The sequence below is a fragment of the Lichenostomus cassidix genome, chromosome 2 (genome assembly GCF_008360975.1).
Source record: "Lichenostomus cassidix isolate B80296 chromosome 2, HeHo_3.0, whole genome shotgun sequence".
Taxonomy (NCBI): domain Eukaryota; kingdom Metazoa; phylum Chordata; class Aves; order Passeriformes; family Meliphagidae; genus Lichenostomus; species Lichenostomus cassidix.
This window is the reverse complement of record NC_139482.1, coordinates 64,940,631-64,958,801: the sequence shown is the minus strand read 5'-3', so window position 1 is coordinate 64,958,801 and position 18,171 is coordinate 64,940,631. Positions and strand designations below refer to the sequence as shown.

Genomic DNA, 18,171 nt, shown 5'->3' with positions numbered 1-18,171 from the left:
CTCAGATGTCACATAAAAGGTAGGTGAATGTGCATTTCCCAAGACATGTAGTGTTGAAATGGGGTGCACGAGATGTTTCCTCTTCTCTGAATGGGGGATCAGCTTTCAAATGTATGAGAAAACACTGACTTTGCCTTTCATCAGCATCATTAGTGAGGTCAGTATAAATTAAGTTTTGGCTGGGAAAAGCAGGATTGCATTTTGAACTCCCATGTAAACAGCATCACTGGGGCCCACCATTCCCTCTGATGTACATCTACTCTGCTCATCAGTCAACAACACTAAGAAATGAGAATATAGATAAAGCAGGGAGCAACCTCTGTCCATGCCTTGGCAGGGCTGTAGAACTATTATTTAAGCATGGTCAAAAAGAGCGACCTCTTCTTGAGCATTACCTCTATGGTCTTGCTGTACCAGGCTGCTTAGCTGAGTCTATGGAGCTCAGAAAAGAAAAGGCCCTGCCTAATCTGAATATTCAAGTTAATTTCTTATCCTTTTTACATTTCTTTCTAGCATGTCTTTCACAGGGGAAATCTACTAATGGGACTCGCTGAGCCTGTGCAACTTACAGAAGGCTTACACAGAGGAGTTGTTTAAAGGAGGAAGATTACAGCTGCGTGGGGGAGGCACAGACCAAGCAGGCTAAATCAATGATAAATGCGGATTCTTCTATACTTTAGTGTTTAAAGGTATTTGAAAAACGTGATTAGCTTCTACAGCAAAGCAATTCTCAGAACAAAGCTGAAATGGTGGTAGAATTAGAGCAGATGAAAGTTCCCATGTGAATTTTTTTCCCAGCTGCTCATTATCTCTGTCCCAGTGACCTTCTCACCACCTGGCACACAGCATGTTAACACTTTCTGGATGTGCTTCAAGAACTTCTTTGCTGCAAACAGCTTCAGATTCTCATTGTCAGTGCTAACTCAGGCACCAGTATGTGAATTATACTAATTGGTTGCCACTTGTTTCACAGCCATTTCCCCAAGGCCTTTTAAATAGCTCAGAGCCATGCCACCAGCACCAGTCACTGATGGAGCAGTGAAGCAGGCAAAATATTCCTCCAAATAAACACTGGGACTAGAAACACTAAGCCTGTTGCTTGGTGCCAGTAGCAAAGGCACTGTTCCTGCTTAAGCAATTCTTTGGTGTTTTGAGCATTTCCCTGACTTCATTCTTTCTTCACAGGATTGCTTAATATGAGCTGCAGAAAGAGTGTCACAGTCACTTTCATGAGTCAGCAGAGTCAGCCTTGAGAAAAATGAAATTGTGACCACAGAAAGCCTCCAGGAAAGCTTTTGGAAACCACAGAGCCTTTAACCTGCTGTGGTGATCAAGATGTCAGTCTTTACTTTTCCACACACGGAAAGAAGTTCTGATCAAAGACACCCCTCAACACTCGTGGGCCTTATCTTGATAGACTTGACAAATCTGAATAATTTTTTTGAATCTGTGGGCATCATAGCCCATATCTCAATACTCCTTCTCATTGGTCTCATCTGCTCAGAGACTGCAGACAGGTATATGAAACATGAAATTAATTGGGCTTGCTCTGAAGAGGCATGGATCTGTCCACTCAACTGAGAACAAGCACCCAGTAAGCACTAAGATCTGATATGAGAAGACAAAAGCACAGCAGTGACCTTCTTGTATGACTCAATGCTTAAAAAACCTTGGCTGTTTCATAGACAAATCGGCAATATAGAAAGGGCAAGGAGAAAATTGTTTTGGACCTTATTTTCACAACTGGCAAGTTGCACAGAAGTCCCTTTATATTTCTAATGAAAAAAAGGAGGGCACAGATGCAGAACTACAAATTCAAGTTCTGTAAAGGCAGAGGAAAAATTACATGATGCTAGACAGGGAAAAGATTTTGGTTTGTTATAGAAATCAGCTGTACTTCATAAAATGAAGATACTGGCAGCTACCAGCTTCTTTTAATAAGACTAAGAACAGAAGTCTCTGTTGCTCTTCCTTTGGTCCAGATAAATTAACTACATGATAGCTGTAGTGGTGCCCTCCTCAAAATCTGAAAGTACCTGTGGTCTCTGTGCAGCAGCGCCATTCTCCTGAGGCCCCTGTGCTATAGCATCCATACTTCAAATAATGAGGGCTTCCCTACAACTCATGTATCATTGGAAAGATTCAGTTCAGCTTTTGTGTCCTCAAGCCTTGCTTGCAATACTGGGATGTCTGAAAGTTGAAGCCAGGGTCAGGACCCCACTGTGTTAATGCTCTGTACAGGCAAAACAAAAATCCCCACATTTGTTCTCAAGAAGCTTAAATTCCTCTTAACCTTGGGCTCATGAGTGCAGTAGAAAGCATCTTATGTAAAATCACTGAAAACCGGAAGTTTTCCAGTCTCCTGTTAAACAAAGTGCTATCTCAATTGTCAGCAGGTCAAAGTAAAAGGGAGCCTGACCCTAATGATTGCTGCCTGGGGATTTTAGCTGGAACATGCTGCAGGAAAAGGCCAGCAGACTTTCCTGATGTCATGTGTCAGAAACTGTCTAAAAGAACTGGAACTGAAACGGATACTCTCTAGATTAAATGCAGAATACAGTGCCCATGGTCCCAATTTTACATGTTGGTTGAGACAAAAATAAAGCTTTCAAGCTCTCTCTCTAGGTAAAGTGAATCTGGGATTTGAAACTTCTGTCTGAGGTTTCCTTTAATGCCATTTTAAGTCCATTAGATAAAAGCTGGAAAGATGCAATTTGTATTCTCTGCATGCCTTAGATTTTTCCTACTTTTGCATCTAGGATGCATGTCCTAGGAAGCAAAAGATGCTGCTTTGAATACTGTCAACTGTTCTACTTGCAGAACCCAAACTAAATAAAATAAGACTCTGTAAATAATTTTTCTTTTCAGATGTTGAAGGAACTACAGGCCAAATTCACCTGCATAAATGAGGTTGTTACAGAACTGTCGAAGGTGTCTACTCTCTCCTTAGCCTATGGCAACTGATGGCTAACATGTCTGCAGGTGGATGAAGACACATGAAAATTCTTTGAAGATCATGGTCTGTTTTGGCTGCCCTTCTCTGCAGTGAACTGAGAGCATTCTGTAACTTGTAGTCTGGAGAATAGAGGCTCTTTGTTGATGAGGCTGAGTGGCAGAAGAGGGAAGAGGCAAGAGTTAAAGAGAGTAGTGGAAACATCTACTACTTCTGTTAGAGTAAACACACCAGTGACGTGGGTAACAAGAGTGTGTGAGGTGCTCACAGCCATGGAAGCAAACACAGGAATAATAAATTACATGCTAGGAGATTAAACACAATGGTCTCTTTAAGGCCGAGTGCTGCGGTGCCAAGCTCCCAGCACAGGGCTGCCGACTTGACTCCTCTCAGCCAGCTCCACAATGAATGAACGCTCGAGGAAAAGGCTCAGCCAACCATGAGCTCAAAGAATTCCTGCCGCATCCCTCAGAGGTGCAGTCTGAGGATACTGATCCCTGCTCTGTGCTTGGCTGCCAAGGCATTTTGTTTTGTTCTGCTTTGTTTTGTTTTTTAATATTGCTTCCTATGTGTAGAGTTTATGTGCAAACAGAACTGGGAAAATTGCCCCTGGTCTTCACTGAAGGAGGGTGGGACCCCTTTTTTCTGTTATTGGACAAACTTGTTTCTTAAAATGAGAAACATCTTCTATGTTTAGCTAGCCTGGGAGTAGGAAGGGAGGAACAAAGGAAGGAAAGGTGGGGGGACTGTCTGTGAACAAACCAGTAGCTTAATTTTGGTTGGTTCACTTTTAGTTATCCATCACATAGTATTCTTGACACAGAGTCTCATCTCTCAGGTTCCTTAAAAATTAATCACTGCTATTTAAAGTACACTTAACCACTGATGTACCATTGTAGGGTTGCATTAGGCCAAACAGCAGTGATTTGCCTGTGAAACTAAAGGACTGATCTGAAAACCCTGCTAAAAGTGAATTTTGTTCCGAGATACAAGGTTTGCCTACAAGCAGGACCGGTAGAAGAGAGGGAAATGTTAGCTCTGTTGTGCCTTCTGACAGAAAGACTTCAATGCAAGAGTCATTGGACAGTTTAACTTCAGTTCTTTTCAGCTCCCATCTCCTTTTCTATTTCTCACTGCCACTGCCCCTGAAATAAAGAATTCATTGTGCTGTGTTGGCAAGGAAAGCAATTCTTGAGGCACAGCAGGTAACAGGTCTACCTATAACAAGCAACTTATCACAAAGGCTACTTAACAGAAGTTGACAGAGGTCACTGAATGAGACGTTCAGCCTTGAAAAATGTCATTTGCTGGTCTCCTGGAACCTGGAGGAAGGCAGTGTGAAGAGCACAGGCAGTACCTGGTACACACAGTGCTGCAATGGCACATTCTTAGACATGTCTCTGTGAGCAGTGACATGGGGAGTGGACTATGAAGTGGCACTGCTAGGCCATAACAGCCCCCATCCATGTACAGACCTGGAACAACTCATCACCAGCAACAAGCTGTGTGGAGATTCTTGCTTTTTATCTCAAGCTGATGTCTATAGCTATGCAGAGGAGGCAGGAAGTGCTACCACAGCACATATGAAAGAGCCTCTGCACTAGCAGGGTGTCACAGGTCCTGCATGAGAAAGGCCCTCAGCATCCAAGTTAGCCTGTGCCTGTCTCTGGGAACTCTGAGCTCCCTTGGCTCTCAGCTAATGACAAAATAAGGAGTCCAGCTGTAAATGCTCACCATGGTAATGCTGCAGCTCACTCCTCAGGCAAAGTCCATGGTTCTGCTTTTCAGGCACTCTCTTGCTTTCTGACACCAAAACCCACAATCCACTTCACTTTTGGTTTTGTGAAGATACTTCTCTGGTCAAGTATTGCTCACCCAAACAATTACAAGTCCTGCTGGATGGGAATTACGGCAGTTTTCCATACACAGATTTGGAAGACTGGCTTCACAGCTAATGAGAGAGCTATGAGCCAACAGCCTCAGCAGAGCCCTAAGGAGGACAGGTCTTCATCCACATTAACTATCCTTACTCTTTGGTCCTGTGCATCTCTGGAAAGAGGCTGTCAGTCATGCTAAAGTACACTAAGCTGCCTGGAGGCTGTGATATGAAAAACCTTAGGTCTGCAAGGCAGAGTGGCAAGTGTCTTATTTCAGTGTTCCACCAAGCTGTCCCAGCCCCTCTGTCTGCCTGAGAGGCCTCATTTTCAGAGTTTGCCCTGCTGGGATTTTTTTGGTAGTGAGACAAGTTACACAGAAAGTTAAGGAGGAAAAATGGGAATATCCCCTTCTTACTGGACCACACGTGGGCAAGCCAAAGGAGGCACTACAGCTGTCATGCTCTGGGATATTCACTGCTGGTTTTTGCAGACATAATACTCCACCAAGCAGGGGCAGGCTGGCAGTGAGCAGACTGACTAGGACTCAGGCACTTCACACTCCTGCCCAAGATGCTGATGTGGTCCATTGGTTCACCCAAGACTGGGATTCAAATGTGACATCAACATGTGAGGGACTGAAGGTGCTCTGGTCTGAGAACATTTTTTGTTTCACCATAGCTGCTCCATTTTGAAAAAATAGGAGATATTTGTGGATCCACTTTTCTTTGTAGGCAGTTGGCAAAGTAGTTTGCAAAACTGAGGCACAGTGAACCTGCAGCTTGGGAGGGAATCCAAATGTACATCTATGAAAGAAGGAATCAGAAGGCTAGAAAACATGTGAGAGGAAGCAAAATAGGAAAAATGTGAAAATGAAGGTTAGAGCAAAGACCCTAATGGTGCTTTGGCCTGTGTGAATAGAACACTTCACAATAATGCACTGAGTACATCAGCTTATTGCCATGCCTGATTTTTCACAATGGAAAAGTGAGTTGAAAAGAAAAGATTTCTGGCTCTGTATCTACGAAGAGCAACAAAATGATAATTCTGCACTGGCTAGAAGGAAAAAAACCCAGGCTTTCTTTGTTTGCTCACATCATACTCTTCTGTCTCTTGACTGAGTTTTGTCTTGTCCAGTTTTCTTTTATTTTAGTTAGAGGGCATGAGAGGTATTACGCAGATAATTGTAGAAACATAGTATCACAGATGCTGAAGAAGGCTGTACAGTATCCCAAACACCAGGAGAGTGGCACAGAGCCTCTGGGGTGCCAGGCGGGCACGCAGGGGGAGCTGCAGAGGAGCAGGGCTGGTCCTTTCCCCGCACAGTGAGGCTGTACTTGGCGCGGGCAGTGGGACGCAGTGGGTCACGGCTCTGCTGGAAAAGGGCATGGCTGAGGTAATGCTCCTTCGCCCAACCCTGAGCAACTCCCCCGGGAATAATGCACAGCGCTGCTGGGCTGGCAGACCACCCACCCCGCTCTGCTGCCATCACAGACCTGCCACACGGTTTGTGACAGTCACACCTACAGCGAGGCAGAGCACTGATCCACTGCTGACATATCCTGGGCTTATTCCTCTGCCCCCCGAGTTCACGGGGTTTTACAGGAGTGCCGAAATACCATTCTCTTTGCTCTTTCTGGGAATACAAACCACATCCCCTGACTTACCTTCAAGATCTATTAATACTTTGGGAAATTCCACCACACCTAACTCACTAAGTTTTCTGTATATGTTTCACCCTTGTAACCGGTTTCCTTTCCCCCCACCCAAGGAAGGGTGTGATCAGTTCCATGACTTTAAAAGGCCTTTTCAAATCTGTCTGAAGGCTGTGTGCCTTTTGTGACATCAACAGGGAGGGAAAAAAAAAAATCAAGCATGCAAACAATACCCTTAGAGTAAATATGATCTCACTGTGATTAAACCACAGCACATCAAAATCAAAAAGCAGATGTAAAACTTAAACTCTTTCCCTCAGGCAAGCAATTAAAAACTTAATGAAAGGAGATCGGATGTTAAATGCTAAAGAATTGAAGAAGCAGAGCAGAAGGGGAAAAAATAAAAAAGTACGGAAAGAAAGAATCCCAAAACGTGTGTTTTGAGTTCTCAGTTTTCCATTTTCTGGCATTTGTGAGCAGTCTTCTCCCAGACAAAGTTTCCTTACCAAAAAAACCCCACACCCTCCTTCCAAAATTAACTCTTCCTTCTGCAGCTCTGGGGAAACAATTACAACTTGACTGTCGAGAAACTACAGCTGTGTAGACATAGGACCTCAGTATTGCCATCAACTTACTTGTCTGATGTCTTCAGCGTTGAAAAGTATGATTTTTTTTTCTGATTAATTTTTTTTAAAATCTAGAACTTAGATGAGCTGGGACATGTTCTTCTTCCCCCAAGTCTCTCAAAAAAATTTTGGTAAAAGGGAAAGTCACCCTACTCTATTAATTTAGTGTCACCATCTGGGATACCACACAGCAGCTGCAACTTAGGATGCCCTGAGAGTCCAGCTTACTAAAGAAAAACAAGCTCAGGAACTCCTATTTCCAGGCTCCTACCAGCTCTCAGGAGGATGGTGGGAGGAGGACAGGTAGCATGTTGCCTGTGAATCCAACTTCCAGGGGAGCCAAGCCTGGCTGGCAGCTGATGCTTGCCAGGTCCAGCCAGAGTCATCTGCATTCCCCAGGGCAGCAGCCAAAAGCCAACAAGCCTCCCAGGACAGCTCGATTTTGGCAAGCTGACATTTTCTGGGTAAGAATACCCTGGAGAAGAGAGATGGTCAAGGTGTGGGTGAATTTTAAGCAGCTGTGGGTACTGTGCACAGCTTCAGGCTGAAACACAACTTTAACAGTATTCTTGATCGTGTGAGAGATTGGGAAGTTCCTGCGCTGCAAACAAAATGAGGCAGTATAAAAAGAGAGAGAGAAAACAAAAGAAGATATCTGCCTGTAAATTACGCCCTTCTATAGCAGTAAAAATTAGTTTATTACTCTAAGCATTTTAAATGGATGTAAAGTCCACACGACAAGGGCATTCATGACCCTACCTTACTGCAAGCTGTATGTTAAACAGAACACACATTTCTAGTTGTCTTGTACTTAACCCTTTGGATCAAAAACTTCTTTAGAAAGAGAATCATTGATTTTTTTTTTTATGGTCTGTGTCTTCCTCTCTCTGTCTGCAACTAAGCAGGTCATTAACTGGAAGAACTGAGATTTACTCTTAGGCTCCTTCAGCATTTTCTAAGATTTGTTGTTACCAATTGATTCATGGTATTGCTACTACTAAAATTTTTAACCATGCTTTTGATGGGGCCTGCTTAAGAAAGGGCTTCTGATGGGCTGACTGCACTCTTGTAGAGTAAACCCATTCTTACTACTCTTCCTTTTCCGGGCAGGCTGATCCACTCTGACTGCGAATAAAGTGTTTTTAAAATCAACACAAAAATAGAAAGGCGAGAACTGGCCTCATCCCTACAGAGAAAAAAAAAATACAATCTTTGTCATGTTATGCATTTGTGTTTCTAGGACTGCAAACTATAGCTTTAGCAGTCCTGTTTCATGTCAAACGCAAGCTATGTCCAAATCTGCTGTGGAAAAATGAGCTCCTTAAAATTAAGACAGTTTCCACTACTGTAATGTCTAGACCAAAAGGCAAAAGAAAACGGTCACTTGCCAAGAGCAGGCTGTGATAATCAGGCAATAATATGCAGAGGCTGCACTCTGAGCTGCTATAAAGTGACCCAGCTTCACTGATGCTGAGAGCCATTTACAGGCAGAAGTACCTCTAAATGGAGCTTAGCAGCAGCCTGACTTAATAAATATTGCTGAATACCTGCCATAAATATTATTTTCAGCGTACAGCCCCAGATGAGTGTCTGATCAAGCCTACCAAAGGCTTGGCATAAAGCACCTTTCGGGGGCCAGAGTATTGCTCTAGCAGGTAGATGTCCACTGCTTTCATGGATGCTCAGAAAGCATCTATTACGTAAAGAAGCCTCTTGAAAAGCGACTTACGCATTTACGATTGCAAATGTCACTGAAACTGGGTTCCTACAGAGGCGTGTGGATGTTAATGGCCTGAGAAGTTCAGCTACTTGTCTCCATCAAGTGCAGCCAGAAATGGGAACAGTACAAGACAAGGGCTCTCTATAAGCATTGCAGCTAAGGCAGAGACTGTGCATACTCCTAAGTGCTTATGTTGCTTCAAAAATGGAATTAAAATCTGGACCTTGGGAGACAGGTGAGTTCCTAACTGCTGTTGGTATGAATGGGATTTAAGTACTTAAATGCCATGATAAGTTAGTCCAAATAAAATAAGTGAGACAAAAGTGACTTCACATTGGCCCTTAAGTGACCTAAGTGCATCTGCTGTATACAGAAGGCATTCCCATGCCCCTAATATCTTTGATAACAGCAATATGACAAGTAGGAAGCTCTATGCTCCTGGTTTTTCTACTTTTTTGTATGTACTAGATGCACCTGGCCTTCCTGCAATTCCTCTGGTATTTATAATGGAGCACAGGCAATACACTGACACAAATTTCTCCTCAGACACCACACACAGCAGTTCAATGTTCAGTGATCAGGTATCAATGCAAGTATAGTCTTTTCCAACCCCACCTGTTGGTGGGCTTGAGACCATAAGATTCCAAAGGTGAGTTTGTCTGCAGTTTTAAGAACTGTGCTCCAACACTTAACAAGTTCACAATAATTCTTCACAAGACTTCACTGAACTCTAGCCTATATTCTGCAAAATAGGAGAGTTCTGCAGCCCTTCTAAGCTAATAAACACTGAAATGTGCTTTCATTTTTCTTTTGCAGAAGATGTTCCCATAAAGCCTTAACTATTAGGCAGTTTTTCTGCTCTCTGATCTGGTAGGTCCCCCTCAATGAGGTTTTTTGATAGTATGGCACTGTTTGGAATCAGTAGAGTTGAGTCAAGATACCTCAAGGCCAAATAATAGCCTAATGTGCCTGAAACCTCTAGCCGGACCTTAAAAACAACAGTAAATCCCCCAGACAAATATCTAATGCCTCTAATGTGCTATCTGGAGTCAAACTGAATTGAAACTATTAAAAAAATAAGGAAGACTGCTCATCTGGTAGTTCTGCTTCCCCATCAAATACTAGGAACTACTGGACAGAGACAGATTAGGCTACCAGTTTCTGATTAAATAGATTTACAGCTACATTACTCAGGACCAGTTCTTAGCATAAAAATATAGAAGTTTAGAACACAGGCAAAAAACATGAATGCTGTTAACTGTATGCTTTGTGGTGGCTCTTCCCCTGAAACAAGCCCTGTAACATCCCTAAGCCTCAGCACCTCCATCTGTAAAACAAAATTAAAAGCACTTTGCTATCCTACCAAGACTTTGATAGGGCAAGTGGACACAATTGTGGGAGTTTCTCAACCACGCTGGGGTATTGAGGCACCTAGCTCTATCAAGTATACAAATAAAAATCTATAAGGAGGGGTGGGAGGGGAAGGAGGGCACACAGAGGCTACAGCAGGAATCTGAAAATGACAGTGGCCTCCAAGCCTCGTGAAGGGGACAGTCCTTCTGGCTACATCTCACTAGTGCTGCTGTTGACTTAGGCATGACCCTACTAGACGTCAGCCACCCCACCCCTTACACATCAGATGAGAGAAAAAGCATGAAACTTCCATTCTAAATGCATGACAGCAACAGAGTGACACAAACTTAGACAGGTTTTCCCCTTGTTGGTTTGTTCCTCTCCTACTGCATTTTACAAGGTTTTACAGTTCCCATTTATTTCTAAGTTTGATTGCCACCCTGTGATTGCTGAGATACTGGAAAAAAAAAGTGAAACGAAGAGGAGTGATAAATAAATGAAACAGAAAGGATTTGGTTAATAAAGTACAGACAGTTCTTTTCCTTTTACATGGTCCAGCACTCAAAGTCTTTCATTGCCAGGGTTACAAGCAGCTTTTCACAAGCATTTCTGGTTGGGAATATTGTATTTCTTCCCAGGGACACTATTTTGTTTGTCTTGGCGTGGAGACATTGTAATCAAGTCTATATATTACAGGACTGTGCCTTAGCACAAATGGCAGGCATTTCAAACCCTATTTAGGTATTTCCTTGCCCAACAAATTATCTAAAAATAGATAATGAAGACCTCATACTTTACATCTACGTCATTCCTTTTGGCTTAAATGAGGTAAGGAATGTGAGGTTTTTTTCCTCTCCTCTTTCACTAACTGTTTGGAAGTTTTAGTAAACAGATAAGTCCCCTTTTCTTCCTTCCTTCCCCCTCTTATTTTGTCTTGCATGTGAACAGCCACCAAGCTACACAAGCCTTGTTATGATAATGTCTTCTCCCTTTTGCTTCTGTTGCGCTTTTATTGCCTGAGATAAGAGCACTGGAGTTGGTGGCCAGATATACCCTCTCCCATCCATATCCTTCACTGATCATGGTAACCCACCGGTATTTCTGGTCCTACACAGCATATTGTAGCTGTAACTGCTCCATCCCTGGAATCACAGCCTGGGTTTGGTTTCAGCAAAGGCTGACCCTACCTCCTGGATTACAGAATGCTGGAATGGTATCCTGTGAGAACTTGATGAGATACAGTTTTGTTGTACGTGAGGATTTAGCACAAAAGCAAGCTGTTGTCCTCAAAGAACTGAGGTGTTGCCCAAATACAACTGCACCCCTACAGGAATTAGTTTCTGAAAGTAGCTTTTAGATAAGTAGGACTAAGAAATGCTCCAAACCAACACAAGTATTTATTATGCTTCACCTTTCCTTTCTTTCCATAGCTCAGTTAAAATAACTTCTGTGTTCTCAGGCATTTAAGTAGTACATGAATGGGAGAACAGGACCTAACCTGGGGTCAAATTTGTCTTTTGTTTAAATAGTCATATAATCACTGAATTTCACACAGCGTGCAAAAGATGGACAGTGGTGTAGAGACATATGTAAGGTCAAATTCTGAACTTGCTTAAATCCGCAGGGATTTTCCCTTTCAGTGGATTCAGACTTGAGAATTAAGATGGAAGAATGCTTAAAGAGTGAGATGGACAATAAAGGAAGCTCAGATGAACGAAGAGAGGGAGGAAACAAGTTTTGTAAATGTCTGAATAAAAAAATGTGTAGCTTGAGTAGCAGAAAGGATTTCTAGACCAGAAATGACCTTGGGTTTAGTCACACTGAAAGCAAAGTCATGAGTGATGGAGAGACATATTCAGGGTCTCACCCATGAATCAGTTCCTGTTCTGTCCTACTGTTAGTACTTTGAATTAAACTTTAATAAGCATTTCAATTATTTCTTTAAATGAGGCCTTATGGACTATCACAATGAAAGTAAGGAATGACAGGCCCTAGTATAACACTGGGAGCGGCTAAACAGAGCCAAATCTGCACCTGGATGCTAAGCCTCCTCTGAAGTGATGCTATGTCCCCAGGCACACCATGAGCACTCTGTTCCTTTATTTCATGTATACAATTAAAAAACTTTTTTTTGGTTTCCTATAGGAAGATAAAAGAAAGAGAGAAAATACAGAAAGAACAAAGACTAAATGTGCAGGTATTTTCTTTGTATATTACTCCAGGGATACGAAATAGATCTAACAATGTTTGTCCCAGTTAAACAGCGTAACTACTTCACATTTCCCAGGGAAAGGAAACACTGTAGTCCAAGGAGAAGGTTTTTGAGGCCAAACCCTTCAATCTTCTCTTTTTTTTTTTTTCTTGTTTTCTTGATGGCTTGTTCTTTCTCTGTCTAGCCTTCTCTGTCTAGAATTACGTAATCTCAAACCCAAACCAAAATGCTCATTCCCACAAGACAGGGCAAAAGAAACATTATCGAGCAGGGAAGACTTCCCCCTTTTGAGCCACCTTATCAGTCCCTATTCTTGCAGTGCCACTGGGCCACGTACAGGAAATCAGGAGGCTGTATAGCTATGCAGGACCATTATTTTGCTGCTGGGATACAAGTGTTGCTTGGCCATGGGCAGTCTGAAAGCAGTTTGTGAGCTTTGGACTAACAGTGACACTGTTCTCCTACCCTCGAGTGCCTGATGTTTTCTGTTCAGAGTTACAGCTTCTCTGGGCAGGTATAAAGTCTACCTGGACTGATTGGAGGTGGAATAAATAGAAGAAAAAAGATAAATCTTATCTCAGATTTCAGATCAGTCAGTTGTTTGAGATATGATGAAAAAAAAACAAGCCATCATATACACATCAAAATTGTCAAAGCCATGGATTACCTTTGTTGACATCTAACACAATTTCTTTTTTCCTTGTCTTTCTTAACCACCACGAGATGGAGAAACTGGCAGTAGCTTTGGAAACTTAACTCTGACCTTTCCCAAAATCTGGCTTGAGAGACCCTGAAAACTTAGTCGGAGCTCAGAGATGCATAGAAAAGCATAAAAAATTGTGCACATTTACCTAGGTATCACTTGTACTTCTCACACACAATGCTACAGGACCAGCACTCTCTCCCACTATGCTGCTTAAATTCAGCACGGAGATGAACCTCACTTCCAAAGAAACTTAGTCTCCAAGTAAGTATATAACGTGTGACATTTCCAAAATCACCTTTTTATTGACACCGAAGTTATTTTTGGCAGGGGATAGAAAGTTTTTCCTTCCCTCCCCCTTTTTTTCCAATCACATAAGATTACGGTATGTCTGTACAGTAATCTAATGCCCCGTGGGCAATTCTGTACCTTGCCCAGACGTTTCTGAATAATATAGGATGAAAGGCTCCACACTTGTGTCTTTTGGAAAAAAACCCAAACAACTAACCACAACCCCCTCTGGCAAAAGATTGCTAGAAGCGATTATTTAATAAGAGGGGATGATAGGATCTACTAAGGGAGATAGGCTACCCATTTTTTTTTAAATGTCAGGGATTATTTCCCCCTCGCTTGTGACCCATCGAACAGCCCGCACTGCGATAAGGACACATCCACAAACGCTGGGAAGGGGGTGAATGAGCTCCCGGCAAGGATCGGTACCTGTTCCGAGCCGCGCTGGCCATCACCGCCCTGCCACCCTTCCCGCGATCCCGGGCTCACCCCGTTATCCAGCGCCAGCACCGGCGGGAAAAGCGAGGGGAGCCCCTTCTTCCCCACCGCCAACACAGCACCGGAGGGTCCCCCCAGCCCGTCCCCTCCGCTGCCTCCTCGTTTCGCACTGCCCCGGACACCTTCCCTGGGGCTCTGAGCCTGGAGACAGCGCAGGGCACGGCAGAAGGGAGACCCAGCCACTCCGCCGGTGCGCGGGTCGCCCTCAGGGGGTGCGGAGGAGAGCCCCGAGCAGTCCGACAGCCGCTTGCAGCCCGTCCAGGCTGAGATCCCCCCGATCCCCGCAGCTGCAGCTCACCTTGTACTTCATGGCTGCGGCGCTCCGCCACCCGCGCGCTACTCCGCGCCCCGCCGCATCCCCGCGCGCTCTGCGCGCCCCGCCGCGCGCCGCCCCGCCAGTCCCCCGCGCTCATTTGCATAGCACGGCCCCCATTGGCCAGGCTCCGGCACGAGCCGGCCCCGCCCCAACCCCGCCCCCGGGCCAGGACTGCGGCGCGGTGGTGCTGCGGGGTGGAGAGGGGAAGGACCCGGGTTCGGGACCGGGTAGGGACACCGGTTCGGGACCGGCCTTCAGCCGCTTCCCTCCGCCGATGGCCGGGCAGAGAGAGAGCCCCGCACACAGCCAGGGCTGGCGGCCCTGCTCCCCGGGACCCCCGCCCGTGCCTTTTCAAAGCTGCTCGCCTCGGCTTTTCCTCGGTGGGAAAAGACCTGGGTGTGCTGCGCCTGAACAGGAGCCAGCTGTGCCCAGGTGGCCAAGAGACCAATGGCATCTTGCGCTGTGTCAGCAATAGTGTGGCCAGCAGGACCAGGGCAGTTATCCCTTGTACTGGGCGCTGGGGATGCCACACCTCAAGTCCTGTGTCCACTTCTGGTCCTCTCACTGAAAGACAGACTCTGAGGTGCTTAAGCATGTCCAGAGAAGGGCAATGGAGCTGGTGATGGGTATGGAGCACAAGTCCTCTGAAGGGAGACTGAGGGAGCTGGGGTGTTTAGCCTGGAGAAAAAGAGGCTTATGGGGAACCTTATCACTTTCTACAACCACCTGACATGAGGTTGTGCCCAGGTAGAGGTTGGTCTCCTCTGCCAAGGCAACCAGCGACAGGACAAGAGGACATAGCCTCAAGCTGCTCCAGGGAATGTTCAGGCTGGATACCAGGAGGAATTTTTTCATTCAAAAGGTGATAACCCATTGGAATGGGCTGCCCAGGGAGGCAGTGGACTCACCAACCTTGGAAATGTTCAAGAAACAGCTGGACGTGGCATTTAGTGCTATGGTCTGGTTGACATGGTGATGTTTGGTCAAGGGTTGGACTTGATGATCTCAGAGATCTTTTTCAACCTAATTCATTCTGTGACTGTGTAAACCTTTTCTGTCCATCCCTCCCATAGCCACCTTTCTCACATGCAGCTCTTGGAGGGGCTGAGCACTGCTTTGTTCCTGTCTTTGCAATTATTTTTGTTCTCATTTGCTCTTGGAAGATGATATTTTTTAACTACTACTGCTCAAATCAAAATGCCAAGTGTTCGCTTTGCCTGGCTGCTATTTTAGCACTGATTAGACACCAGAGGCCAAGAATGCTTTAATGGCCTGGACATGTCCATTATAAAGAGTGACCATGGTAAATAAGGATTATTTGGAGGAGAGTAATAATTAACTCTGGTATCTTGGGAACAAGAAAGAGCAGGGAAAATAGATGCATGGTGATCCTCCATGCTTTTCAAGTCAGATCTCTTAATCAGTCATGATTAATATGGTGCACATAATAGGAATCTTTGTGTATGGGACATACTCCAGCTTGTTTAGAGGAACAGGAAATAAATTCTCTCCTTTTTACCCAAGCTGGATCTTACCCAACATTTTTAGGTCACAGATGGACTCAAGGCTATTTCTAGTGGCCTAAGGAAAAATAGCAAAGAATAATCTTGTATTACCAGATTACAAACATAACTACATTCCATAGTACAGCGTTATCCTTAAATTCTCATGTGACCAATCCTCTAGAGAGGGATCATATTGCTAAAATGGCTTCTTGACTGATAAAGAATGTCATACTTTCATCTGCAATCTCCTCTGTTCTCTAATTCCAACCTAAAATATGTGGCTGTGCTGTACAAATTTACTAACTGAATGCAAAAATACTTTTTTTTTCTGTGCTATCTTCTTGACTGCATATGCCCGAATAACTCATGGGTGTGGGTCCCTGTCAGTACAAAAGATGTCTCAGAAATTAGTGAGAAGAGCGAGCTCCTCCTTTCTGCAGTGCAGAACGAGTCACTGTGGCAGGGCTGCAGCTTTGCTGCTCTAACCCCTCACAGGGATTTTTCTTTGGGCCTGTCTTTCCATTTTTGTTGTTGCTCTTGATTCTTCTGATTTCCCAAGAAGAAACGTGAAACAGATGTTATTTTATATGCACTGGGTTTAGGGCAGTGTTGTTTTAAGTGCAGCATCAAAATAAATTTGGGTAGTTTCAAGGGAATAAAACTCACTTGTATGCTGTGTCCTTAGACACTTTAATTAAGAAAAGAATTCTTCCAGTGATTGTGTATAACCACTTATTATCAGAAGAGTGCAAATCTCTTTGCAGCATTTCTTAACTGAAGAGCTAAGGATCAGAGAACCTTTGGTTTTATTTTTGTATGTTTTTGCCGTTCATACTCCAAGTAGAAAATTTCTTTTAAGTACAGAGGATGCCATGGCTAAGGTGTTAGCATGGTGTTGGACTAGCATCCAAATCCCCTTCCGTGAATAAGCTCTGTATAACCTTTTCCCGTGGCACCACTGCCATGAAGATAAATGCATAAAGGAATATAAAACCACATCAGTAGGAACCAAATAAGTATTGGAATTGAAAATAAGAAAAGTGTTATCATATTTCTGACTTCACCTATATTTAAACTCAGAGTGCATCTGGTTTCCAGTCATCCCACCAATAGTGGTACTTTTCATGTAATTGGTGTTTTTTCAGAACGCTTTACAGTCACATTGTGAAACCTAAGCACATTTGAGAAGCTGTGCCTTCTGCTTTTGTTTTAGCTTGCACTGCTTTTAATGCATGTAAAAAGTCCCTGACTGATTTTAATATGAGGTAACAGATGTGTTAATATGAAATTCTAGTTGGAGTGTTCCTGTGTGTGTATTGTTTTGCCTTTATCGCTCTCCATAACTCATATTAAATACTTTTACTTAGATGCCACTGGAATGACACTTTGGGCACAAATCCACAAAGCCTGTCAGTGTTGATAGCTGTGCTTTACAAGTATGAAGGAGCAGATACAAGAGCTGGTATTTTACAGAGAGGAAAAGAGATTGCCATCACACACCACCTGCAGAGTGAAGTCCCACTGCTCATTTTATTCACCCACCTTCCCTCCCCCTCTCTCACCTACTCCATTTACCTTGAGGAGGTTTGTAATTTCCCCCAGGGTGAAACCCTCCCACTCAGTGGGACACTTCTAGCGGAGCTGGCAGCATGGTGGAGCTCCAGGGTCTATCACAGGTATCAGAAATTAGATATACCTTGAAAGAGAGATTTGTAAATGTGATCCACTAAGCTCAATGCCTCACTGTAAGAAGTTGGGGTGGCAGCAGGCACATTTGTGGTTAGTGCAAGCACTCTGCTGTTCCTGGTGACCTTGGAGGCAGCCGTGCCTTTGCTGTGTGATATTGTATTTCAGGCACAGCCTAGGAAAGTTTTGAATCGGTTGCCTTGGATAATCAGCTCAATTATACAATGCAACTTGCTGATGAGGAAGCTGGTACCAGGCATTACTGATGTCTGTGTTTCGGAGGCAACTTTAGCTATATTGCCAGGATTTATAACTACAAGGTCCTATTGAAGTTCTCAGGAGGGTAATTCATGTAATGTGTCTTTTTTGCTTCGCAGCACAGCAATGGCTTGATTCACTGCCTCATATTTATTCTGCTGCAATTCTAGCAGAGTAGCAATTGGGTTCTGTGACTTCGCCGTGCCTCTGTCAATGGCTTTTGTTTGTTTCTTTGCACTTGCTGAGGGCAATTAATATTACTCTCTGCTCATTTGGGCAACCCACTGCTTGTCTCCTGCTCTCATACCCCATCCTGCTGAGCTTACTGCTTGCTTTATTTCTAATCACGTTGCTGCTCTGTGTCTTCCTGTTGCCCTCCTGCCTGCCAGCTGGGATGCTGAGGTGTCTGGGAGGTGGCAGCAGGTGAAGTGACAGGGCAGCCACAGGAACTGCTTATCGGCTGGGCTCTGCGGCTGGCCTGCCACAGCCCTCGGCATACAGCATGAAACGGAGCTGCCAGC

General features: G+C 44.2%; 1 protein-coding gene across 2 annotated transcripts in view; it reads right to left on the bottom strand.

Annotated features, from left to right (window-relative positions):
- The window catches only part of NEDD9 (neural precursor cell expressed, developmentally down-regulated 9), a 103,371-nt gene that overhangs the window by 23,735 nt on the left and 61,465 nt on the right, over window positions 1-18,171 (bottom strand). Inside the window, exon 1 of one of the 2 annotated variants that reach the window (XM_085051912.1) lies at window positions 14,184-14,276. The exons of the other annotated variant lie outside the window; for it this stretch is intronic. Coding sequence (XP_084908038.1) covers window positions 14,184-14,195 — 12 coding nt within the window. The 5' untranslated portion in view covers window positions 14,196-14,276. Of the gene's footprint in view, window positions 1-14,183; window positions 14,277-18,171 lie in introns of those variants that run through there. 2 annotated transcript variants of the gene reach the window in all.